The sequence below is a fragment of the Nerophis lumbriciformis genome, linkage group LG36 (genome assembly GCF_033978685.3).
Source record: "Nerophis lumbriciformis linkage group LG36, RoL_Nlum_v2.1, whole genome shotgun sequence".
Lineage (NCBI taxonomy): Eukaryota > Metazoa > Chordata > Actinopteri > Syngnathiformes > Syngnathidae > Nerophis > Nerophis lumbriciformis.
This window is the reverse complement of record NC_084583.2, coordinates 21,566,647-21,593,148: the sequence shown is the minus strand read 5'-3', so window position 1 is coordinate 21,593,148 and position 26,502 is coordinate 21,566,647. Positions and strand designations below refer to the sequence as shown.

The 26,502-nt window shown below is 39.5% G+C and overlaps 1 protein-coding gene across 3 annotated transcripts in view; it reads left to right on the top strand.

Annotated features, from left to right (window-relative positions):
• Positions 1–26,502, top strand: part of LOC133576971 (uncharacterized) — a 50,420-nt gene that overhangs the window by 8,594 nt on the left and 15,324 nt on the right. Inside the window, exon 7 of one of the 3 annotated variants that reach the window (XM_061930421.2) lies at positions 16,072–16,941. The exons of 1 other annotated variant lie outside the window; for it this stretch is intronic. In XM_061930421.2, coding sequence (XP_061786405.1) covers positions 16,072–16,125 — 54 coding nt within the window. In that variant the 3' untranslated portion in view covers positions 16,126–16,941. Of the gene's footprint in view, positions 1–16,071; positions 16,942–25,231; positions 25,328–26,502 lie in introns of those variants that run through there. One more of the 3 variants, XM_061930418.1, reaches the window with a different exon arrangement.

The window sequence follows — 26,502 nt, the reverse complement described above, 5'->3', positions numbered from 1 at the left end:
AATGTAGGAACCACAATATTAATAACAGAAAGAAACAACCCTTTTGTGTGAATGAGTGTGAATGGGGGAGGGAGGTGTACTAATTGTAAGTGTATCTTGTGTTTTTTATGTTGATTTATTAAAAAAAAAAAAAAAAAAAAAAAGATACAATTGTCACGTTCAAACACTGAGGACATCTATTAAACAAGACAAAAGGCAAGGAATCAAACAGAGACAGAATTCAATTTGGACTCAATTGAGGAGAGACATGGCCACTGCACTCTCTGTACAGTCCTGCACCACGCTCTGACGAAGAAGGTTTTCGTCTCCTCATTTATTCAGATGTTCAATGTTCACGCACCAACACATGTCTCAGCAGGAATGGGAAGTATGTAAAACAGTCATTGTTTTCGGTCTCATTGAAGTCCAAGAAGAGGATTTCTCGGGCTTGGGCTCTTCCTGGATCCAGCTGGGGCAGGTGTTGGAGGACAATGGATAACCCCTCCCGTCTCCTGACCACAGCAACTTCAAGAGGGCAGCGGGTCGTAAATAGCGTTGACCTCGGTCACCAAACAGTTGGAAGAGAGTTTGTGAAATACTTCAGAGAGAGTTCGTTTAACACTTCAAAGAGAGTTCCTCTGGAAGTTGAGCAGATCCTGCCATCTGTCCGTGTTGAAATCACAGTGGCGTTTCACGAGCATTCCTCCTCTTGTTAGGCCTCGAAAGACAGCATTCATAATACAACGTTTCTTTTGTGATAACTTACAATTATTCCAACAACAATAATAAAAAAAAAACGATACCGATAATTTCCGATATTACATTTTAACGCATTTATTGGCCGATATTATCGGACATCTCTACTTAAAATAAGTATATTCTCACTAATACAAGTGCACTTTTCTTGGTAGAAAAAAAAAGAGACCTTTTTGCTCAATATGTTGAAAAATATTCTTAAATAAGTAAATGCTAGTGCCATTATCTTGACATAATGATATGTGCTGGGCATTACATTTCTTGAAACCAGCAAACTTATAATGTATTGTTCTTAATGGAAAGGCAACAAGGCAAGCGCATATATACAGCCCGGCCCCCGGCCAACTTTTTTTTAAATTGTAATATTGAAGAATTTACTTGAATGTGCATGAACTATTTCTGTTCAAACTAGTTAGAAATGTCACATGTTAAATGTTTAAATATTAACTGTCAGTTTACTGTACTGTGCCAACTGTACTACTATATGAGTACCTATTTTCTATTGTTTCATTGAAAATAAAACAGCATTTGGCTGTCATCTGTTTTAATTATGAGACACAATTTTGTCACCATTTTTTTCATGCTTGAAATAAAAAATGACGACTTTAAAAAAGTAGTTTTATACTTGTGAGTGTTGATGACACAGCTTTGCAACACTTGATATTCTAGTTTCAAGCATGTTTTACTCAATATTGGTCATCACATCTCAGCAACAAGCTGTAGTATCTTACTGAGATCATTTTAGGAGCAAAACACTTAAAACAAGTAAAACACTCTAACATAAAATCTGCTTAGTTAGAAGAATGATCTTATCACACAGAAAATAAGCAAATATCACCCTTATTTGTGTCACGTTCAAACACTGAGGACATCTATTAAACAAGACAAAAGGCAAGGAATCAAACAGAGACAGAATTCAATTTGGACTCAATATTGAGGAGAGACATGGCCACTGCACTCTCTGTACAGTCCTGCACCACGCTCTGACAAAGAAGGTTTTCGTCTCCTCTTTATTACAATATTCAATGTTCACGCACCAACACATGTCTCAGCAGGAATGGGGAGTATGTAAAACAGTCATTGTTTTCGGTCGCTTTGAAGACCAAGAAGTGGGATTTCTCGGGCTTGGGCTCTTCCTGGATCCAGCTGGGGCAGGTGTTGGAGGACAATGGATAACCCCTCCCGTCTCCTGACCACAGTGACTTCAAGAGGGCAGCGGGTCGTAAACAGCGTTGACCTCGGTCACCAAACTGTTGGAAGAGAGTTTGTGAAATACTTCAGAGAGAGTTTGTTTAACACTTCAAAGAGAGTTCCTCTGGAAGTTGAGCAGATCCTGCCATCTGTCCGTGTTGAAATCACAGTGGAGTTTTACGAGCCTTCTTCCTCTTGTTAGGCCTCGAAAGACAGCATTCATAATACGTTTCTTTTGTGATAACTTACAAACAATTATTCCAACATTTGACATATTTCATCTTACTTAGATTTCACTTTTTGCAGTGCACTTGTCATGTTTGGTCCGGTGCAAACAAACTCTGCTAGTACGGTCCGTTGTGAAGGCGAGCTTTTGAACACTGGTGTGGACCAAACAAGCCGGTTTCAATCCACTTGCAAGTGAAGTCTGGTGCGGTTTAGTGTACTTGTTTTAAGTGTGAACACGACACAGATCAACGACACATATCATGACAAATAATATTCCATATAATATAAAGAGGTACCTCAGCTCAGAAGTGCCTTAACTTAAGAGTGTTTTGAGATAAGAGCTGTACAGGTAAAAGCCAGTAAATTAGAATATTTTGAAAAACTTGATTTATTTCAGTAATTGCATTCAAAAGGTGTAACTTGTACATTATATTTATTCATTGCACACAGACTGATGCATTCAAATGTTTATTTCATTTAATTTTGATGATTTGAAGTGGCAACAAATGAAAATGCAAAATTCCGTGTGTCACAAAATTAGAATATTACTTAAGGCTAATACAAAAAAAGGATTTTTAGAAATGTTGGCCAACTGAAAAGTATGAAAATGAAAAATATGAGCATGTACAATACTCAATACTTGGTTGGAGCTCCTTTTGCCTCAATTACTGCGTTAATGCGGCGTGGCATGGAGTCGATGAGTTTCTGGCACTGCTCAGGTGTTATGAGAGCCCAGGTTGCTCTGATAGTGGCCTTCAACTCTTCTGCGTTTTTGGGTCTGGCATTCTGCATCTTCCTTTTCACAATACCCCACAGATTTTCTATGGGGCTAAGGTCAGGGGAGTTGGCGGGCCAATTTAGAACAGAAATACCATGGTCCGTAAACCAGGCACGGGTAGATTTTGCGCTGTGTGCAGGCGCCAAGTCCTGTTGGAACTTGAAATCTCCATCTCCATAGAGCAGGTCAGCAGCAGGAAACATGAAGTGCTCTAAAACTTGCTGGTAGACGGCTGCGTTGACCCTGGATCTCAGGAAACAGAGTGGACCGACACCAGCAGATGACATGGCACCCCAAACCATCACTGATGGTGGAAACTTTACACTAGACTTCAGGCAACGTGGATCCTGTGCCTCTCCTGTCTTCCTCCAGACTCTGGGACCTCGATTTCCAAAGGAAATGCAAAATTTGCATGGTTGGGTGATGGTTTGGGGTGCCATGTCATCTACTGGTGTCGGTCCACTCTGTTTCCTAAGATCCAGGGTCAACGCAGCCGTCTACCAGCAAGTTTTAGAGCACTTCATGCTTCCTGCTGCTGACCTGCTCTATGGAGATGGAGATTTCAAGTTCCAACAGGACTTGGCGCCTGCACACAGCGCAAAATCTACCCGTGCCTGGTTTACGGACCATGGTATTTCTGTTCTAAATTGGCCCGCCAACTCCCTTGACCTTAGCCCCATAGAAAATCTGTGGGGTATTGTGAAAAGGAAGATGCAGAATGCCAGACCCAAAAACGCAGAAGAGTTGAAGGCCACTATCAGAGCAACCTGGGCTCTCATAACACCTGAGCAGTGCCAGAAACTCATCGACTCCATGCCACGCCGCATTAACGCAGTAATTGAGGCAAAAGGAGCTCCAACCAAGTATTGAGTATTGTACATGCTCATATTTTTCATTTTCATACTTTTCAGTTGGCCAACATTTCTAAAAATCCCTTTTTTGTATTAGCCTTAAGTAATATTCTAATTTTGTGACACACGGAATTTTGGATTTTCATTTGTTGCCACTTCAAATCATCAAAATTAAATGAAATAAACATTTGAATGCATCAGTCTGTGTGCAATGAATAAATATAATGTACAAGTTACACCTTTTGAATGCAATTACTGAAATAAATCAAGTTTTTCAAAATATTCTAATTTACTGGCTTTTACCTGTAATTGTAAAGCTTTGAGTTCCAAACATATAGCTAGAGATGGACATAACTTTGTTTTCTAAAAATTGGAAGGAAGAATTTGAGTGTGCGGATCGATACTGAAATATCAATACCAGAATTTTATGCTCTAATATCAATTCTCAAATCAAAGTATCGATACCTTTTTGATCATTTATTTCAGGGGTGTCCAAACCTTCAACAAAGGCCGTATCCTAAAAAGTCAAATACTGTGGCTATATTAATCTTTTTTTTTGAATTTTTTTAAATGCTGAAAAAAGATAATATATTTATTTAAAGACATAAACTGTGTCAGCTTTCTGTTATTGGTATATTATTATTAATTATTAGTTACAAATTACAATATGTCAGCTTTTAGAATAGAATAAAAAATATTACATTCTGCCCAAAATTCTGCCTGTATGAAAATATGAATATTCAGTTACATATTTAATTGTCTGTTATTGGTATATTATTATGAATTATTAGTTACAAATTACAATATGTCAGCTTTTAGAATAGAATAAAAAATATTACATTCTGCCCAAAATTCTGCCTGTATGAAAATATGAATATTCAGTTACATATTTAATTGTCTGTTATTGGTATATTATTATGAATTATTAGTTACAAATTACAATATTTCAGCTTTTAGAATAGAATAAAAAATATTACATTCTGCCAAAAATTCTGCCTGTATGAAAATATGAATATTCAGTTACATATTTAATTGTCTGTTATTGGTATATTATTATGAATTATTAGTTACAAATTACAATATGTCAGCTTTTAGAATAGAATAAAAAATATTACATTCTGCCCAAAATTCTGCCTGTATGAAAATATGAATATTCAGTTACATATTTAATTGTCTGTTATTGGTATATTATTATGAATTATTAGTTACAAATTACAATATGTCAGCTTTTAGAATAGAATAAAAAATATTACATTCTGCCCAAAATTCTGCCTGTATGAAAATATGAATATTCAGTTACATATTTAATTGTCTGTTATTGGTATATTATTATGAATTATTAGTTACAAATTACAATATTTCAGCTTTTAGAATAGAATAAAAAATATTACATTCTGCCCAAAATTCTGCCTGTATGAAAATATGAATATTCAGTTACATATTTAATTGTCTGTTATTGGTATATTATTATTAATTATTAGTTACAAATTACAATATTTCAGCTTTTAGAATAGAATAAAAAATATTACATTCTGCCCAAAATTCTGCCTGTATGAAAATATGAATATTCAGTTACATATTTAATTGTCTGTTATTGGTATATTATTATTAATTATTAGTTACAAATTACAATATTTCAGCTTTTAGAATAGAATAAAAAATATTACATTCTGCCCAAAATTCTGCCTGTATGAAAATATGAATATTCAGTTACATATTTAATTGTCTGTTATTGGTATATTATTATGAATTATTAGTTACAAATTACAATATGTCAGCTTTTAGAATAGAATAAAAAATATTACATTCTGCCAAAAATTCTGCCTGTATGAAAATATGAATATTCAGTTACATATTTAATTGTCTGTTATTGGTATATTATTATTAATTATTAGTTACAAATTACAATATTTCAGCTTTTAGAATAGAATAAAAAATATTACATTCTGCCCAAAATTCTGCCTGTATGAAAATATGAATATTCAGTTACATATTTAATTGTCTGTTATTGGTATATTATTATTAATTATTAGTTACAAATTACAATATTTCAGCTTTTAGAATAGAATAAAAAATATTACATTCTGCCCAAAATTCTGCCTGTATGAAAATATGAATATTCAGTTACATATTTAATTGTCTGTTATTGGTATATTATTATTAATTATTAGTTACAAATTACAATATCTCAGCTTTTAGAATAGAATAAAAAATATTACATTCTGCCCAAAATTCTGCCTGTATGAAAATATGAATATTCAGTTACATATTTAATTGTCTGTTATTGGTATATTATTATTAATTATTAGTTACAAATTACAATATTTCAGCTTTTAGAATAGAATAAAAAATACTACATTCTGCCCAAAATTCTGCCTGTATGAAAATATGAATATTCAGTTACATATTTAATTGTCTGTTATTGGTATATTATTATGAATTATTAGTTACAAATTACAATATTTCAGCTTTTAGAATAGAATAAAAAATATTACATTCTGCCAAAAATTCTGCCTGTATGAAAATATGAATATTCAGTTACATATTTAATTGTCTGTTATTGGTATATTATTATGAATTATTAGTTACAAATTACAATATTTCAGCTTTTAGAATAGAATAAAAAATATTACATTCTGCCAAAAATTCTGCCTGTATGAAAATATGAATATTCAGTTACATATTTAATTGTCTGTTATTGGTATATTATTATGAATTATTAGTTACAAATTACAATATGTCAGCTTTTAGAATAGAATAAAAAATATTACATTCTGCCAAAAATTCTGCCTGTATGAAAATATGAATATTCAGTTACATATTTAATTGTCTGTTATTGGTATATTATTATGAATTATTAGTTACAAATTACAATATGTCAGCTTTTAGAATAGAATAAAAAATATTACATTCTGCCAAAAATTCTGCCTGTATGAAAATATGAATATTCAGTTACATATTTAATTGTCTGTTATTGGTATATTATTATGAATTATTAGTTACAAATTACAATATTTCAGCTTTTAGAATAGAATAAAAAATATTACATTCTGCCAAAAATTCTGCCTGTATGAAAATATGAATATTCAGTTACATATTTAATTGTCTGTTATTGGTATATTATGATGAATTATTAGTTACAAATTACAATATGTCAGCTTTTAGAATAGAATAAAAAATATTACATTCTGCCCAAAATTCTGCCTGTATGAAAATATGAATATTCAGTTACATATTTAATTGTCTGTTATTGGTATATTATTATGAATTATTAGTTACAAATTACAATATGTCAGCTTTTAGAATAGAATAAAAAATATTACATTCTGCCAAAAATTCTGCCTGTATGAAAATATGAATATTCAGTTACATATTTAATTGTCTGTTATTGGTATAGTATTATGAATTATTAGTTACAAATTACAATATGTCAGCTTTTAGAATAGAATAAAAAATATTACATTCTGCCCAAAATTCTGCCTGTATAAAAATATGAATATTCAGTTACATATTTAATTGTCTGTTATTGGTATATTATTATGAATTATTAGTTACAAATTACAATATTTCAGCTTTTAGAATAGAATAAAAAATATTACATTCTGCCCAAAATTCTGCCTGTATGAAAATATGAATATTCAGTTACATATTTAATTGTCTGTTATTGGTATATTATTATGAATTATTAGTTACAAATTACAATATGTCAGCTTTTAGAATAGAATAAAAAATATTACATTCTGCCCAAAATTCTGCCTGTATGAAAATATGAATATTCAGTTACGTATTTAATTGTCTGTTATTGGTATGTTATTATTAATTATTAGTTACAAATTACAATATTTCAACTTTTAGAATAGAATAAAAAATATTACATTCTGCCCAAAATTCTGCCTGTATGAAAATATGAATATTCAGTTACATATTTAATTGTCTGTTATTGGTATATTATTATGAATTATTAGTTACAAATTACAATATTTCAGCTTTTAGAATAGAATAAAAAATATTACATTCTGCCCAAAATTCTGCCTGTATGAAAATATGAATATTCAGTTACATATTTAAGTGTTTATTATTGTTGATGTAATTTAAAAAAATAAGTAATTTATAGGTTGCTATTGTGTTTCAAATTGACTAACTAAACTTTGTTTATATTTGAAGTATATTTTATTAATATTTTGAGCGCTTTTAATATTTTAGATCAGGGATGTCTACGCTTTTTTCACGCATACTGAAAAGTTAAGTATGGTGGGGTCATTTTGACATTTTTTAAATGTTATAAACTGTCGGAGGAAGATATTTACATATATCCGAATTTAAGTTGTACTTCTTTTATTTCGTAGTCATATTTGAAAACAGCTCGTGTTTTCCATTTCTTCTCTTGCTGCTTTGTCTGCAAGTAAACTGTGTGTGTTAACCTTGAGTTCTTTGGAATGTATTATGGCTAGGGAGGGGGAAGGAAAGAGGGGTTTTTGGCGTTGGGAACACAGACCATTTTTGGCGGCGCAATAGAATGTTCTATGGTTAGACTGGTCTCAAAAAGTATATTTGCAAAGCTTTGAAAATATACAACAAAATACCTATTCTGTCTCTGGTGGTTTTTCAACTCAGCTTTAAGTGTCGTAAAGAGCTTGGGAGCGAATTGTGACTTGAATTCCCTGCGAGGAACAACTGGTCCAAAACGCAACAAAACAGATATGATATATTTAAAGACAAAACTCTGTACTAAAACTCTGACTAAGTATATTAGGTAACACTTTAGTATGGGGAGCATATTCACCATTAATTAGTTGCTTATTAACATGCAAATTAGTAACATATTGGCTCTTAATTAGTCATTATTAAGTACTTATTAATGCCTTATTCTGCATGGCCTTATTATACAACCAGTAAGCCATTAACTAAGAGTCTTCCCTGAATAACTTCCCTGAATTATTGATTGCTTATTAGTACTAAGTAAGAAAGTTATTGTATATGATTCTCCCTTTAATACCTCTTAATTAATATGGTCTGTTACATAACAAAACACATCCATCCATCCATTTTCTACTGCTTGTCCCTTTTGGGGTCACGGGGGGTACTGGAGCCTATCTCAGCTGCATTCGGGTGGAAGGCGTCGTACACCCTGGACAAGTCGCCACCACACCACAGGGCCAAAAAAAAAAAAACAAACTACAATAACCCTAACCCTAACCCTTAAGTCTTTGTTACTTAGAGTATGTTGCCCTAGTGTCCAAATAACTCTAAATTAAGTTTTTGTTACTTAGAATATGTTCCTCATTCTAAAGTGTTACCGTATATTATTACTGTTAATTCTTAGTTTAAAAATGTCAGCTTTTTATCATTACATTCCGATTTTTCTTACATTTTTACTGTTGTTATTCTAGATATGTTATAAAAGAATAAGCGGTAGAAATGGATGGTTGGATGTTAATATTTGCAAACACACAACTTTTTTGAATTTTAGCAGACACATTAGGTATCGGATCGGTATCGCAGATAGCAGCCTGAATTTTACTCGGTATCACATCGGAAAGAAAATGATTGGTATCGCACATCCCGCACTGCAAAAAGTGAAATCTAAGTAAGATGAAATATGTCAAATAAGGGTGATATTTGCTTATTTTCTGTCTGATAAGATCATTTTTCTCACTAAGCAGATGTTATGTTAGAGTGTTTTACTTGTTTGAAGTGTTTTGCTCCTAAATGATCTCAGTAAGATATTACAGCTTGTTGCTGATATTTGATGACCTACAGGTAAAAGCCAGTAAATTAGAATATTTTGAAAAACTTGATTTATTTCAGTAATTGCATTCAAAAGGTGTAACTTGTACATTATATTTATTCATTGCACACAGACTGATGCATTCAAATGTTTATTTCATTTAATTTTGATGATTTGAAGTGGCAACAAATGAAAATCCAAAATTCCGTGTGTCACAAAATTAGAATATTACTTAAGGCTAATACAAAAAAGGGATTTTTAGAAATGTTGGCCAACTGAAAAGTATGAAAATGAAAAATATGAGCATGTACAATACTCAATACTTGGTTGGAGCTCCTTTTGCCTCAATTACTGCGTTAATGCGGCGTGGCATGGAGTCGATGAGTTTCTGGCACTGCTCAGGTGTTATGAGAGCCCAGGTTGCTCTGATAGTGGCCTTCAACTCTTCTGCGTTTTTGGGTCTGGCATTCTGCATCTTCCTTTTCACAATACCCCACAGATTTTCTATGGGGCTAAGGTCAGGGGAGTTGGCGGGCCAATTTAGAACAGAAATACCATGGTCCGTAAACCAGGCACGGGTAGATTTTGCGCTGTGTGCAGGCGCCAAGTCCTGTTGGAACTTGAAATCTCCATCTCCATAGAGCAGGTCAGCAGCAGGAAGCATGAAGTGCTCTAAAACTTGCTGGTAGACGGCTGCGTTGACCCTGGATCTCAGGAAACAGAGTGGACCGACACCAGCAGATGACATGGCACCCCAAACCATCACTGATGGTGGAAACTTTACACTAGACTTCAGGCAACGTGGATCCTGTGCCTCTCCTGTCTTCCTCCAGACTCTGGGACCTCGATTTCCAAAGGAAATGCAAAATTTGCATGGTTGGGTGATGGTTTGGGGTGCCATGTCATCTGCTGGTGTCGGTCCACTCTGTTTCCTGAGATCCAGGGTCAACGCAGCCGTCTACCAGCAAGTTTTAGAGCACTTCATGCTTCCTGCTGCTGACCTGCTCTATGGAGATGGAGATTTCAAGTTCCAACAGGACTTGGCGCCTGCACACAGCGCAAAATCTACCCGTGCCTGGTTTACGGACCATGGTATTTCTGTTCTAAATTGGCCCGCCAACTCCCCTGACCCTAGCCCCATAGAAAATCTGTGGGGTATTGTGAAAAGGAAGATGCAGAATGCCAGACCCAAAAACGCAGAAGAGTTGAAGGCCACTATCAGAGCAACCTGGGCTCTCATAACACCTGAGCAGTGCCAGAAACTCATCGACTCCATGCCACGCCGCATTAACGCAGTAATTGAGGCAAAAGGAGCTCCAACCAAGTATTGAGTATTGTACATGCTCATATTTTTCATTTTCATACTTTTCAGTTGGCCAACATTTCTAAAAATCCCTTTTTTGTATTAGCCTTAAGTAATATTCTAATTTTGTGACACACGGAATTTTGGATTTTCATTTGTTGCCACTTCAAATCATCAAAATTAAATGAAATAAACATTTGAATGCATCAGTCTGTGTGCAATGAATAAATATAATGTACAAGTTACACCTTTTGAATGCAATTACTGAAATAAATCAAGTTTTTCAAAATATTCTAATTCACTGGCTTTTACCTGTATATTGAGTAAAACATGTTGGAACTAGAATATCAAGTGTTGCAAAGCTGTGTCATCAACACTCACAAGGATAAAACTACTTTTTTAAAGAAATCATTTTTTACTTCAAGCATGAAAAGAAAAATCATGATGGTGAGCGCATATCATTTTGTCAAGATAATGGCACTAGCATTTACTTAGTAGACAAAAGTATTGGGACACTTAGGACTACCACTGGACAAAAGTTTTGGGACACTTACACTGGACAAAAGTATTGGGACACTTACACTGGACAAAAGTATTGGGACACTTACACTGGACAAAAGTATTGGGACACTTAGGACTACAACTTGACAAAAGTATTGAGACACTTCGGACTACCACTGGACAAAAGTTTTGGGACACTTACACTGGACAAAAGTATTGGGACACTTACACTGGACAAAAGTATTGGTACACTTACACTGGACAAAAGTATTGGGACACTTACACTGGACAAAAGTATTGGGACACTTAGGACTACAACTTGACAAAAGTATTGAGACACTTAGGACTACCACTGGACAAAAGTTTTGGGACACTTACACTGGCCAAAAGTATTGGGACACTTAGGACTACAACTTGACAAAAGTATTGAGACACTTCGGACTACCACTGGACAAAAGTATTGGGACACTTACACTGGACAAAAGTATTGGGACACTTAGGACTACCACTGGACAAAAGTTTTGGGACACTTACACTGGACAAAAGTATTGGGACACTTACACTGGACAAAAGTATTGGGACACTTAGGACTACAACTTGACAAAAGTATTGAGACACTTAGGACTACCACTGGACAAAAGTTTTGGGACACTTACACTGGACAAAAGTATTGGGACACTTAGGACTACAACTTGACAAAAGTATTGAGACACTTCGGACTACCACTGGACAAAAGTATTGGGACACTTAGGACTACCACTGGACAAAAGTATTGGGACACTTACACTGGACAAAAGTATTGGGACACTTAGGACTACAACTTGACAAAAGTATTGAGACACTTCGGACTACCACTGGACAAAAGTATTGAGACACTTACACTGGACAAAAGTATTGGGACACTTAGGACTACCACTGGACAAAAGTTTTGGGACACTTACACTGTACAAAAGTATTGGGACACTTACACTGGACAAAAGTATTGGGACACTTAGGACTACAACTTGACAAAAGTATTGAGACACTTCGGACTACCACTGGACAAAAGTATTGGGACACTTACACTGGACAAAAGTATTGAGACACTTAGGACTACCACTGGACAAAAGTTTTGGGACACTTACACTGGACAAAAGTATTGGGACATTTACACTGGACAAAAGTATTGGTACACTTAGGACTACAACTTGACAAAAGTATTGAGACACTTCGGACTACCACTGGACAAAAGTATTGGGACACTTAGGACTACAACTTGACAAAAGTATTGAGACACTTAGGACTACCACTGGACAAAAGTTTTGGGACACTTACACTGGACAAAAGTATTGGGACATTTACACTGGACAAAAGTATTGGGACACTTTGGACTACCACTGGACAAAAGTATTGAGACACTTCGGACTACCACTGGACAAAGGTATTGGGACACTTACGCCTAAACCTGACAAAAGTATTGGGACACTTAGGACTACCACTGGACAAAAGTTTTGGGACACTTACACTGGACAAAAGTATTGGGACATTTACACTGGACCAAAGTATTGGGACACTTAGGACTACAACTTGACAAAAGTATTGAGACACTTCGGACTACCACTGGACAAAAGTATTGGGACACTTACACTGGACAAAAGTATTGGGACACTTAGGACTACCACTGGACAAAAGTTTTGGGACACTTACACTGGACAAAAGTATTGGGACACTTACACTGGACAAAAGTATTGGGACACTTAGGACTACAACTTGACAAAAGTATTGAGACACTTAGGACTACCACTGGACAAAAGTTTTGGGACACTTACACTGGCCAAAAGTATTGGGACACTTAGGACTACAACTTGACAAAAGTATTGAGACACTTCGGACTACCACTGGACAAAAGTATTGGGACACTTACACTGGACAAAAGTATTGGGACACTTAGGACTACCACTGGACAAAAGTTTTGGGACACTTACACTGGACAAAAGTATTGGGACACTTACACTGGACAAAAGTATTGGGACACTTAGGACTACAACTTGACAAAAGTATTGAGACACTTAGGACTACCACTGGACAAAAGTTTTGGGACACTTAGGACTACAACTTGACAAAAGTATTGAGACACTTAGGACTACCACTGGACAAAAGTATTGGGACACTTAGGACTACAACTTGACAAAAGTATTGAGACACTTCGGACTACCACTGGACAAAAGTATTGGGACATTTACACTGAACAAAAGTATTGGGACACTTAGGACTACCACTGGACAAAAGTTTTGGGACACTTACACTGGACAAAAGTATTGGGACACTTACACTGGACAAAAGTATTGGGACACTTAGGACTACAACTTGACAAAAGTATTGAGACACTTAGGACTACCACTGGACAAAAGTTTTGGGACACTTACACTGGCCAAAAGTATTGGGACACTTAGGACTACAACTTGACAAAAGTATTGAGACACTTCGGACTACCACTGGACAAAAGTATTGGGACACTTACACTGGACAAAAGTATTGGGACACTTAGGACTACCACTGGACAAAAGTTTTGGGACACTTACACTGGACAAAAGTATTGGGACACTTACACTGGACAAAAGTATTGGGACACTTAGGACTACAACTTGACAAAAGTATTGAGACACTTAGGACTACCACTGGACAAAAGTTTTGGGACACTTACACTGGACAAAAGTATTGGGACATTTACACTGGACAAAAGTATTGGGACACTTTGGACTACCACTGGACAAAAGTATTGAGACACTTCGGACTACCACTGGACAAAAGTATTGGGACACTTAGGACTACAACTTGACAAAAGTATTGGGACACTTAGGACTACCACTGGACAAAAGTATTGGGACACCTACACTGGACTAAAGTATTGGGACACTTAGGACTACAACTTGACAAAAGTATTGAGACACTTCGGACTACCACTGGACAAAAGTATTGGGACACTTACACTGGACAAAAGTATTGGGACACTTAGGACTACAACTTGACAAAAGTATTGAGACACTTCGGACTACCACTGGACAAAAGTATTGGGACACTTACACTGGACAAAAGTATTGGGACACTTAGGACTACAACTTGACAAAAGTATTGAGACACTTCGGACTACCACTGGACAAAAGTATTGGGACACTTACGCCTAAACTTGACAAAAGTATTGGGACACTTAGGACTACCACTGGACAAAAGTTTTGGGACACTTACACTGGACAAAAGTATTGGGACACTTACACTGGACAAAAGTATTGGGACACTTAGGACTACAACTTGACAAAAGTATTGAGACACTTAGGACTACCACTGGACAAAAGTTTTGGGACACTTACACTGGACAAAAGTATTGGGACATTTACACTGGACAAAAGTATTGGGACACTTAGGACTACAACTTGACAAAAGTATTGAGACACTTCGGACTACCACTGGACAAAAGTATTGGGACACTTAGGACTACAACTTGACAAAAGTATTGAGACACTTAGGACTACCACTGGACAAAAGTTTTGGGACACTTACACTGGACAAAAGTATTGGGACATTTACACTGGACAAAAATATTGGGACACTTAGGACTACAACTTGACAAAAGTATTGAGACACTTCGGACTACCACTGGACAAAAGTATTGGGACACTTACGCCTAAACTTGACAAAAGTATTGGGACACTTAGGACTACCACTGGACAAAAGTATTGGGACACCTACACTGGACTAAAGTATTGGGACACTTAGTACTACAACTTGACAAAAGTATTGGGACATATTGAGCAAAAAGGTCTCTTTTTTTTTCTACCAATAAAAGTGCACTTGTTATTAGTGAGAATATACTTATTTTAAGCTATTTTTGGGTTCATTGAGGTTAGCTAATTTGACTTGTTTTGGAAAGTCTTGACAAGCCAAATGTTCTTGATCTATTGGCAGATTATTTTTGCTTAGTTCAAGTAAATTACCCCTAACTTTTGTATTTTTTTTTTCTTGTTTTTGAACACTGACTTTTTGCAGTGTGAGTGTTAAGGACGGTGCTCATCAAAAGCATGGCGGAGCGTATAGTCAAGTTGGCGAAGCAGTTTGTGCACATCACTGTCAGTCTGCACCATGCTGAAGCAGAATGAGCCTCAACGCCAGCCAAGAATGTTAAAGTAAAGTCGAAATGGCGCACATTTATCCATGACATTATAGAAAAGCTGCTGATGGTGTGTTTGACGGGAAAGCAGCTGGAAGGAGATGCTGTAAAAATCCACTCTCCAATGCTGTACATGATCATTACACAACTTCATAAAACTATTGTAATTGTTAGTAGTACAGTCTATAGTTTTATTTTTATTTCTTATCTTAAAGTTTTTCTTTTTAAAAAGCTTGTTACGTGTTCAAATTGTGCTGTTTATTTCTGTACATTTAAAGAGCTCCGTCACAGAACCAAACAAGCTCTTAAATTGAGGTACTACTGTAGTTTGTTCCTACTTGGTTTACTTTACATATTTTGCTATTTTACTTCACTGAAAGAGTCCTCAATTAGACAATCTTGTGATGACTTTTGGCTTTATGCCTACAAACTAAAATGCAATTCTTTAGTCTCGGGTAGTTTTTGGCAATACTGTAACATGAAAAGCTTCATTGGAACTCCAGACCAAAGACAGATTTGGTCTTTACATGATGTTGATGATGACTATTTGCCATTGTGATAAATATGTTAGTCATGATGTTGCAGTGAAGTAACCAGGTCCTCCTCCAACAGGTCATTTTCCAGCAGATATCAACGCCACAGAGTGACACAACATCCCAACAATAATTTTGGATCCTTCTCACTTAACGATCATAAATCTGTACAGTTTTCTATACTATATTATCAGTGTTGGGACTAACGCGTTACTGTAACGCCGTTAGTTTCGGCGGTAACTAGTAATCTAACGCGTTATTTTTTATATTCAGTAACTCAGTTACATGATGCGTTACTGCGTTATTTTACGTTATTTTTTATGTAGTATCGGCTAGAAACAGAAGATCTGAGTGTGTTTTATTGGAGCGCTGCGGTGGAAAAGAAAAGGCGTGCTTTCTGTGGGTGGGGGCAGGGGCTCCCAGACCGTAGTTGAGGGGCGCAGGGAGACGTTCCTCCAGGGCCTATGTACTTTGGGGCTAACAACCTTCACTTTACCCGGAAGTGGGTCTTTACAGCTGAGGGCGAATGACGAGGCCGGCGGTTTGTTGCAATTTTGTGACTTTATTGGACGCAGCCATTCACCAAGCTAGAGCACCTGCACGCACTCACTGTTGCTGCTCGCTCACCTCTCTCGCCCACTCACTCACTGACGTCACTCACCTCACATGCTGTCATATCTTAAAGGGCCACACACACACACACACACACACACACACACACATACTCTCATAACAACTAACAAGACATCATGGAGAAGCCAGAAGTCGAGTTTCTTAACATGGAGACATTCTCAATACTTTTCTTTTGTCGAGCACAAAAAAAATAACATTTTAGTTCAATGTAAGTTGTGTCTTGGATCAAAGATCCTATCTACTTAAAGTTAAAGTTAAAGTGCCATTATGTTGCAGCTATTTAAAATAGTTTGTCAATTTGTCGTGGCCTGAAATAAATTGGCTTTTTGAAACACATCTTTGTCTTTGTGTGTTGTATGTAGAGCACATTGTTTGTGTGTTGTATGTAGAGCACATTGTTTGTGTGTTGTATGTAGAGCACATTGTTTGTGTGTTGTATGTAGAGCACATTGTTTGTGTGTTGTATGTAGAGCACATTGTTTGTGTGTTGTATGTAGAGCACGTTGTTTGTGTGTTGTATGTAGACCACATTGCTTTCTGAGTTGAGTGATGCAAATGCATGTCAAGTTGATCAACACATTGTATTATTCTCCAGTGCAATAACAGTACTGACATGAAGGCTTAAAGGGCATTAATGGGAGCCTAAAAAAAAGGGGGGGAAAAAGAAGAAAAAAAGAAGTAACCAAATAGTTACTTTTCACAGTAACACATTACTTTTTGGTGTAAGTAACTGAGTTAGTAACTGAGTTACTTTTGAAATAAAGTAACTAGTTACTGATTTTCAGTAACTAACCCAACACTCAGTGACGTGCGGTGAGGTTGATGGCTGGTGAGGCACTGACTTCATCACAGTCAGATTTGCAAACATATGAACCCTAAAGAGTATCTTATTCACCATTTGATTGGCAGCAGTTAACGGGTTATGTTTAAAAGCTCATACCAGCATTCTTCCCTGCTTGGCACTCAGCATCAAGGCTTGGAATTGGGGGTTAAATCACCAAAAATGATTCCCGGGCGCGGCGCCGCTGCTGCCCACTGCTCCCCTCACCTCCCAGGGGGTGATCAAGGGAATGGGTCAAATGCAGAGGACAAATTTCATTACACCTAGTGTGTGTGTGACAATCATTGGTACTTTAACTTAACTTTAACTTTACACATACAAACTCCATCCATCTTCTTCCGCTTATCCGAGGTCGGGTCGCGGGGGCAGCAGCCTAAGCAGGGAAGCCCAGACTTCCCTCTCCCCAGCCACTTCGTCCAGCTCCTCCCGGTGGATCCCGAGGCGTTCCCAGGCCAGCCGGGAGACATAGTCTTCCCAACGTGTCCTGGGTCTTCCCCGTGGCCTCCTACCGGTCGGACGTGCCCGAAACACCTCCCGAGGGAGGCGTTCGGGTGGCATCCTGACCAGATGCCCGAACCACCTCATCTGGCTCCTCTCGATATGGAGGAGCAGCGGCTTTACTTTGAGCTCCCCCCGGATGGCAGAGCTTCTCACCCTATCTCTAAGGGAGAGCCCCGCCACCCGGCGGAGGAAACTCATTTCGGCCGCTTGTACCCGTGATCTTGTCCTTTCGGTCATGACCCAAAGCTCATGACCATAGGTGAGGATGGGAACGTAGATCGACCGGTAAATCGAGAGCTTTGCCTTCTGGCTCAGCTCCTTCTTCACCACAACGGATCGATACAGCGTCCGCATTACTGAAGATGCCGCACCGATCCGCCTGTCGATCTCACGATCCACTCTTCCCTCACTCGTGAACAAGACTCCGAGGTACTTGAACTCCTCCACTTGGGGCAAGATCTCCTCCCCAACCCGGAGATGGCACTCCACCCTTTTCCGGGCGAGAACCATGGACTCGGATTTGGAGGTGCTGATTCTCATCCCAGTCGCTTCACACTCGGCTGCGAACCGATCCAGTGAGAGCTGAAGATCTTGGCCAGATGAAGCCATCAGGACCACATCATCTGCAAAAAGCAGAGACCTAATCCTGCAGCCACCAAACCAGATACCCTCAACGCCCTGACTGCGCCTAGAAATTCTGTCCATAAAGGTTATGAACAGAATCGGTGACAAAGGGCAGCCCTGGCGGAGTCCAACCCTCACTGGAAACGTGTCCGACTTACTGCCGGCAATGCGGACCAAGCTCTGACACCGATTATACAGGGAGCGAACCGCCACAATAAGACAGTCCGTTACCCCATACTCTCTGAGCACTCCCCACAGGACTTCCCGGGGTACACGGTCGAATGCCTTCTCCAAGTCCACAAAGCACATGTAGACTGGTTGGGCAAACTCCCATGCACCCTCAAGGACCCTGCCGAGAGTATAGAGCTGGTCCACAGTTCCACGACCAGGACGAAAACCACACTGTTCCTCCTGAATCCGAGGTTCGACTATCCGGCGTAGCCTCCTCTCCAGTACACCTGAATAGACCTTACCGGGAAGGCTGAGGAGTGTGATCCCACGATAGTTGGAACACACCCTCCGGTTCCCCTTCTTAAAGAGAGGAACCACCACCCCGGTCTGCCAATCCAGAGGTACCGCCCCCGATGTCCACGCGATGTTGCAGAGTCTTGTCAACCAAGACAGCCCCACAACATCCAGAGCCTTAAGGAACTCCGGGCGGATCTCATCCACCCCCGGGGCCTTGCCACCGAGGAGCTTTTTAACTACCTCGGCAACCTCAGCCCCAGAAATAGGAGAGCCCACCACAGATTCCCCAGGCCCTGCTTCCTCATAGGAAGACGTGCTGGTAGGATTGAGGAGGTCTTCGAAGTATTCTCTCCACCGATCCACAACATCCGCAGTCGAGGTCAACAGAGCACCATCCCCACCATACACGGTGTTGACACTGCACTGCTTCCCCTTCCTGAGGCGGCGGATGGTGGTCCAGAATTGCTTCGAAGCCGTCCGGAAGTCTTTTTCCATGGCCTCACCGAACTCCTCCCATGTCCGAGTTTTTGCCTCCGCGACCGCTGAAGCCGCACACCGCTTGGCCTGTCGGTACCTGTCTGCTGCGTCAGGAGTCCCATGAGCCAAAAGAACCCGATAGGACTCCTTCTTCAGCTTGACGGCATCCCTCACCGCCGGTGTCCACCAACGGGTTCTAGGATTACCGCCACGACAGGCACCAACTACCCTGCGGCCACAGCTCCAATCGGCCGCCCCGACAACAGAGGTACGGAACATCGTCCACTCGGACTCAATGTCCAGCGCCTCCCTCGTGACATGTTCAAAGTTCTTCCGGAGGTGGGAATTGAAACTCTCTCTGACAGGAGACTCTGCTAGACGTTCCCAGCAAACCCTCACAATGCGTTTGGGCCTGCCAGGTCTGTCCGGCATCCTCCCCCACCATCGCAGCCAACTCACCACCAGGTGGTGATCGGTAGAAAGCTCCGCCCCTCTCTTCACCCGAGTGTCCAAAACATGAGGCCGCAAATCCGATGACACAACTACAAAGTCGATCATGGAACTGCGGCCTAGGGTGTCCTGGTGCCAAGTGCACATATGGACACCCTTATGTTTGAACATGGTGTTTGTTATTGACAATCCGTGACGAGCACAAAAGTCCAATAACAAAACACCACTCGGGTTCAGATCCGGGCGGCCATTCTTCCCAATCACGCCTCTCCAGGTTTCACTGTCGTTGCCAACATGAGCGTTGAAGTCCCCCAGTAGAACGAGGGAATCACCCGGGGGAGCACTCTCCAGTACTCCCTCGAGTGAATCCAAAAAGGGTGGGTAATCTGAACTGCCGTTGGGCGCGTAAGCGCAAACAACAGTCAGGACCCGTCCCCCCACCCGAAGGCGGAGGGAGGCTACCCTCTCGTCCACCGGGTTGAACTCCAACGTGCAGGCTTTGAGCCGAGGGGAAACAAGAATTGCCACCCCAGCCCGTCGCCTCTCATTGCTGGCAACGCCAGAGTGGAAGAGAGTCCAGCCCCTGTCAAGAGAACTGGTTCCATATACATACAAACTGTAGCACACAAAAAAGCACATTTAATTAAAAAAACGTTATTATGGTCTTACCTTTACTTATAAGTGCGGGAACAGTGGTGTTGGTGTTGGAGGAGTTGTGAATGAATGAAATATGAAATCCGTGCTGCAGTCTGCAGGTGTACCTAATGTTGTGTCCCTGCAGTCGTTCACGGCTCCTCCGGCGCGAGCATTGTTGTTTTAGCACTTTTTGGCTTCTTGTTAAGTGACTTTTTTTGGGTGGATTCGGTCTTGCACGTGGAGGGTTTGGGTGTGGGCTTTGGTTGGTGTGGCGCTCTCGTCGGGGGGGTGCATTCTGCGGCGGGGGTGCATTAACCGGCACCAGGAGGCGGGATTACTGCGAGCCTCACACAGAGCGTCTTCGCAGCAGTTTTATGATTGCTCAGCACAAGAAATACGTTACACACATACAGTTGTTGACAAAATACACTGTACACCTACTCAGTGGCCTAGTGGTTAGAGTGTCCGCCCTGAGATCGGTAGGTTGTGAGTTCAAACCCCGGCCGAGTCATACCAAAGACTATAAAAAAAATGGGACCCATTACCTCCCTGCTTGGCACTCAGCATCAAGGGTTGGAATTGGGGGTTAAATCACCAAAAATGATTCCCGGGCGCGGCACCGCTGCTGCCCACTGCTCCCCTCACCTCCCAGGGGGTGAACAAGGGGATGGGTCAAATGCAGAGGACAAATTTCACCACACCTAGTGTGTGTGTGACAATCATTGGTACTTTAACTTTAACTTTAACATTATATACCTCAGCTAACTAAACTATGGAAATGTATAATATAATTCATATAGCAATACGGTCTCACTGCACAGCAGGCCAGCAGTTAGCCGAGTCCGCAATCCATGTTGAGGCACTGAGTGACGTGCCTCAACTGGCTGCTGATCACCGCACCGTCTCTTCTCAGTATTTGAACGGCAAATGTGAAAATTCAGCGATTTTGAATAAAAATAATCTAAAACTGGTGAAGTTAAATGGAAAATAACTTTATAGTATAATCACTGGATACATATAACAATTTAATTATTTTTTTTTCTTTTTACATTTTTTTTCTTTCCATGATGGCACGTGAGGCCCCGCCTCACCTGCCTCTAGTGACCGCACGTCACTGCCAACACTGTATATTATACATTGCAACTTTAGGAATACTCGCTCCATTTAATGAGATTTAATAAATTTTTGCACATGTATTCAATATTCATGTGAATATGTTTATTATCGTGGTTGTAAATCCACCAAGAGCCGTCTTCTAATATTTCGCTTTCCTTATCACTGTGAGAAAAAAAAAAATGGCAGCTCAGTCTCCAGTTTTCCCCACATCTGCGGTCCCCTCCAAGTTTTCTCATTGTATCCCATTGGGTTGAGTTTTATCTTGCCCTGATGTGGGATCTGAGCCGAGGATGTCGTTGTGGCTTGTGCAGCCCTTTGAGACACTTGTGATTAAGGGCTATATAAATAAACGTTGACATGAAGCCTAAAATAGCACAAGCGAGACCCCCGGACTGTTGAACAACTTAAGCTGTACATCAAGCAAGAATGGGAAAGAATTCCACCTGAGAAGCTTGTCATCTGCTGGTGTCGGTCCACTCTGTTTCCTGAGATCCAGGGTCAACGCAGCCGTCTACCAGCAAGTTTTAGAGCACTTCATGCTTCCTGCTGCTGACCTGCTCTATGGAGATGGAGATTTCAAGTTCCAACAGGACTTGGCGCCTGCACACAGCGCAAAATCTACCCGTGCCTGGTTTACGGACCATGGTATTTCTGTTCTAAATTGGCCCGCCAACTCCCCTGACCTTAGCCCCATAGAAAATCTGTGGGGTATTGTGAAAAGGAAGATGCAGAATGCCAGACCCAAAAACGCAGAAGAGTTGAAGGCCACTATCAGAGCAACCTGGGCTCTCATAACACCTGAGCAGTGCCAGAAACTCATCGACTCCATGCCACGCCGCATTAACGCAGTAATTGAGGCAAAAGGAGCTCCAACCAAGTATTGAGTATTGTACATGCTCATATTTTTCATTTTCATACTTTTCAGTTGGCCAACATTTCTAAAAATCCCTTTTTTGTATTAGCCTTAAGTAATATTCTAATTTTGTGACACACGGAATTTTGGATTTTCATTTGTTGCCACTTCAAATCATCAAAATTAAATGAAATAAACATTTGAATGCATCAGTCTGTGTGCAATGAATAAATATAATGTACAAGTTACACCTTTTGAATGCAATTACTGAAATAAATCAAGTTTTTCAAAATATTCTAATTTACTGGCTTTTACCTGTATATAATATGTGTCTGTCTTTAGCATAGTTTTTTTTTTTTTTTTACAAAATAAAATATCAAAAATGGCCCTATGCATACTTTGACTTTTTGTTATGTGGCCCTTGGTGGAAAAAGTTTGCACACCCCCCCCGATATAACAACTAGAACCTTCCCCCTCTGTATCTGTCCAGAGAGTTTTTCTTCCAGCAAATCCATCATACTGGAGATTGAGGATTTCCCATAATGCAAGTATGTCTTTAGCCACTAGATGACACTGTTAACTCATTTAGTACATTTAATGCATGGCCTATTTCGGGGGTCGGCAACCCGCGGCTCTTTAGCGCCGCCCTAGTGGCTCTCTGGAGCTTTTTCAAAAATGTATGAAAAATAGAAAAAGATGAGGGGAAAAATATATACTTTTTGAGTTAATATGGTTTCTGTAGGAGGACAAACATGACACAAACCTCCCTAATTGTTACAAAGCACACTGTTTATCAGAGGTGTGGACTTGAGTCACATGACTTGGACTCGAGTCAGACTCGAGTCATGAATTTGATGACTTTAGACTCGACTTGACAAAATGTAAAAAGACTTGCAACTCGACTTAGACTTTAACATCAATGACTTGTGACTTCACTTGGACTTGAGCCTTTTGAATTGACATGACTTGACATGACTTGCTACTTTCCCCAAAACCCAAAGATGAAAAAGTTATTCGGGAGCGCTCCGTATTTTTCATTGTGTACTTGTCTATCAGCGTTGCGTGTGTCAGCTGGTGTGCTCTCAGTACAACAGCCAATCAAATTAGATCTACTTTGTTTTCATCACACAGCATTCATCCAATCAAATTGCAGGACAACCAACGAAGAAGACATGTCCAAAGCACACGCCAGTGAACAAAAAATGATACCTAAAATAATGTTGTTTGGGTATAAAAATTACGAGGTGGTCAACACAAAACGGTTTGCAGTATGCAACACATGCGGTTCGAAAATGACTGATGGAGAGGAAACAACTTCCAACTTCGTCCGGCATTTGAAGTTGCACAAAGAACGGTAAGTTTTGAATGTAAGCTAACGTTTATTGGCTAAGTAACGTGACTTTTATTTGCTGTGTAGTTAAATCAGTGAGGCTGTAAACTCACTGCTAACGTTATAACGTTATTGCAAACACGGGAATCTGTTGCAGTTCACTACCTTATTCATACTTTTTGTTCAGTGATTTTTTTTAAGCAGGGTTAGTCAATATATCACACGTAACGTTAGACGGCGGTCAGCAGCACCGCGTATTTTAGCCACCTAAAAAAAGACAAAAATAGTAAAATAAAGGTCAGTTAAAATGTATACTATATTATGAATATGTGTACCGTTTTAGCTAGCTTTCTGACATACTGTTGGTTGTTTACCTCAGTGGTCCCCAACCACCGGGCCGCGGCCCGCTATTGGTCCGTGGATCGATTGGTATCGGGCCGCACAAGAAATATATATATATATATATATTTTTCTTTTTTTAATTAAATCAACATAAAAAACACAAGATACACTTACAAGTAGTGCACCAACCCCAAAAAACTCTCTCCCCCCTTTTGTTCTGGGCATTGAACATGAAGACTCTTCCTTCACTGTTCCGAGTGGCCATGAGAGTCTTGGCAGTGCCTGCCTCCAGTGCTCCAGTGGAGCGAGTTTTCAGCCATGGTGGCATCATACTACGCCCCCATCGTGCACAAATGACTGACAGACTCTTGGCTAATTTGGTCTTTTGCAAATGCAATGCAGCATAGGGCCCTGACATATAAAAAGTACAACTTTTGTGTTATGTTCACGTATATGTCATGTTTTTTCAATGTTAACACTTTTGTACAAATAAGTACATTTGCACTTTATTTTTCAATGTGTTTGTTCTGTAAAGGAATGAGTTAATGTTTAAAATGACTGGTTAATAGTGCTATTATGAAGTGCAATGTCAGCACAATTTTCTATCCTGCAATTTAAAATGCACTTGTTTTAATAAATAAATACAGCGTTTGAAAAGCATACACAATCTGTGTTAATATATTAGTCTGTGGTTAAAAGGACTTGAAAGGACTCGAAACTCAAAATGCAGGACTTATAGGACTTGACTTGAGACTTTCCAGTCTTGACTTTGGACTTGACTCGGGGCTTGCCTGTCTTGACTCGGGACTTGACTCGGACTTGAGGGCAAAGACTTGAGACTTACTTGTGACTTGCAAAACAATGACTTGGTCCCACCTCTGCTTCACTGATTCGAGTATTTGGCGAGCGCCGTTTTGTCCTACTAATTTTGGCGGTCCTTGAACTCACCATAATTTGTTTACATGTAGAACTTTCTCCGACTTTCTAGGACGTGTTTTATGCCACTTCTTTTTCTGTCTCATTTTGTCCATCGAACGTTTAACGTTGTGCGCGAATGCACAAAGGTGAGTTTTGTTGATGTTATTGACTTGTGTGGAGTGCTAATCAGACATATTTGGTCACTGCATGACTGCAAGCTAATCGATGCTAACATGCTATTTAGGCTAGCTATATGTACATATTGCATCATTATGCCTCGTTTTTAACTATATTTGAGCTCATTTAGTTTCCTTTAAGTCCTCTTACTTCAATTTATATCTCATGACACGCTATCTGTATGTAATATGGCTTTTAATTTTTTGAGGCTCCAGACAGATTTATTTTTTGTATTTCAATCAATCAATCAATCTTTATTTATATAGCCCTAAATCACAAGTGTCTCAAAGGGCTGCACAAGCCACAACGACATCCTCGGTACAAAGCCCACATACGGGCAAGGAAAAACTCACCCCAGTGGGACGTCGATGTGAATGACTATGAGAAACCTTGGAGAGGACCGCATATGTGGGTAACCCCCCCCCTCTAGGGGAGACCGAAAGCAATGGATGTCGAGTGGGTCTGACATAATATTGTGAGAGTCCAGTCCATAGTGGATCCAACATAATAGTAAGAGTCCAGTCCATAGTGGGGCCAGCAGGACACCATCCCGAGCGGAGACGGGTCAGCAGCGCAGAGATGTTCCCAGCCGATGCACAGGCGAGCGGTCCACCCCGGGTCCCGACTCTGGACAGCCAGCACTTCATCCATGGCCACCGGACCTGTGCCCCCCCCCCCTCAAGGAAAAGGGGAGCAGAGGAGAAAAGAAAAGAAACGGCAGATCAACTGGTCTAACAGGGGGGCTATTTAAAGGCTAGAGTATACAAATGAGTTTTAAGATGGGACTTAAATGCTTCTACTTTTCGGTCCAATGTGGCTCTTTCAACATTTTGGGTTGCCGACCTCTGGCCTATTTCAACTATATTTACACCTGGGGTTGAAAACTGGATGAAAAGGTAGGTTTTTTTTAGGAGTGAATGTTGTCTTTTGAGCTGGCTAATATTAAAACAATGAATGTTTCAAGTTGTGTTGTTAAAGGGGAACATTATCACCAGACCTATGCACGCGTCAATATATACCTTGATGTTGCAGAAAAAAGACCATATATTTTTTTAACCGATTTCCGAACTCTAAATGGGGGAATTTTGGCGAATTAAATATTCGCTCTCGGAGCGATGACGTCGCAACGTGACGTCGCATCGGG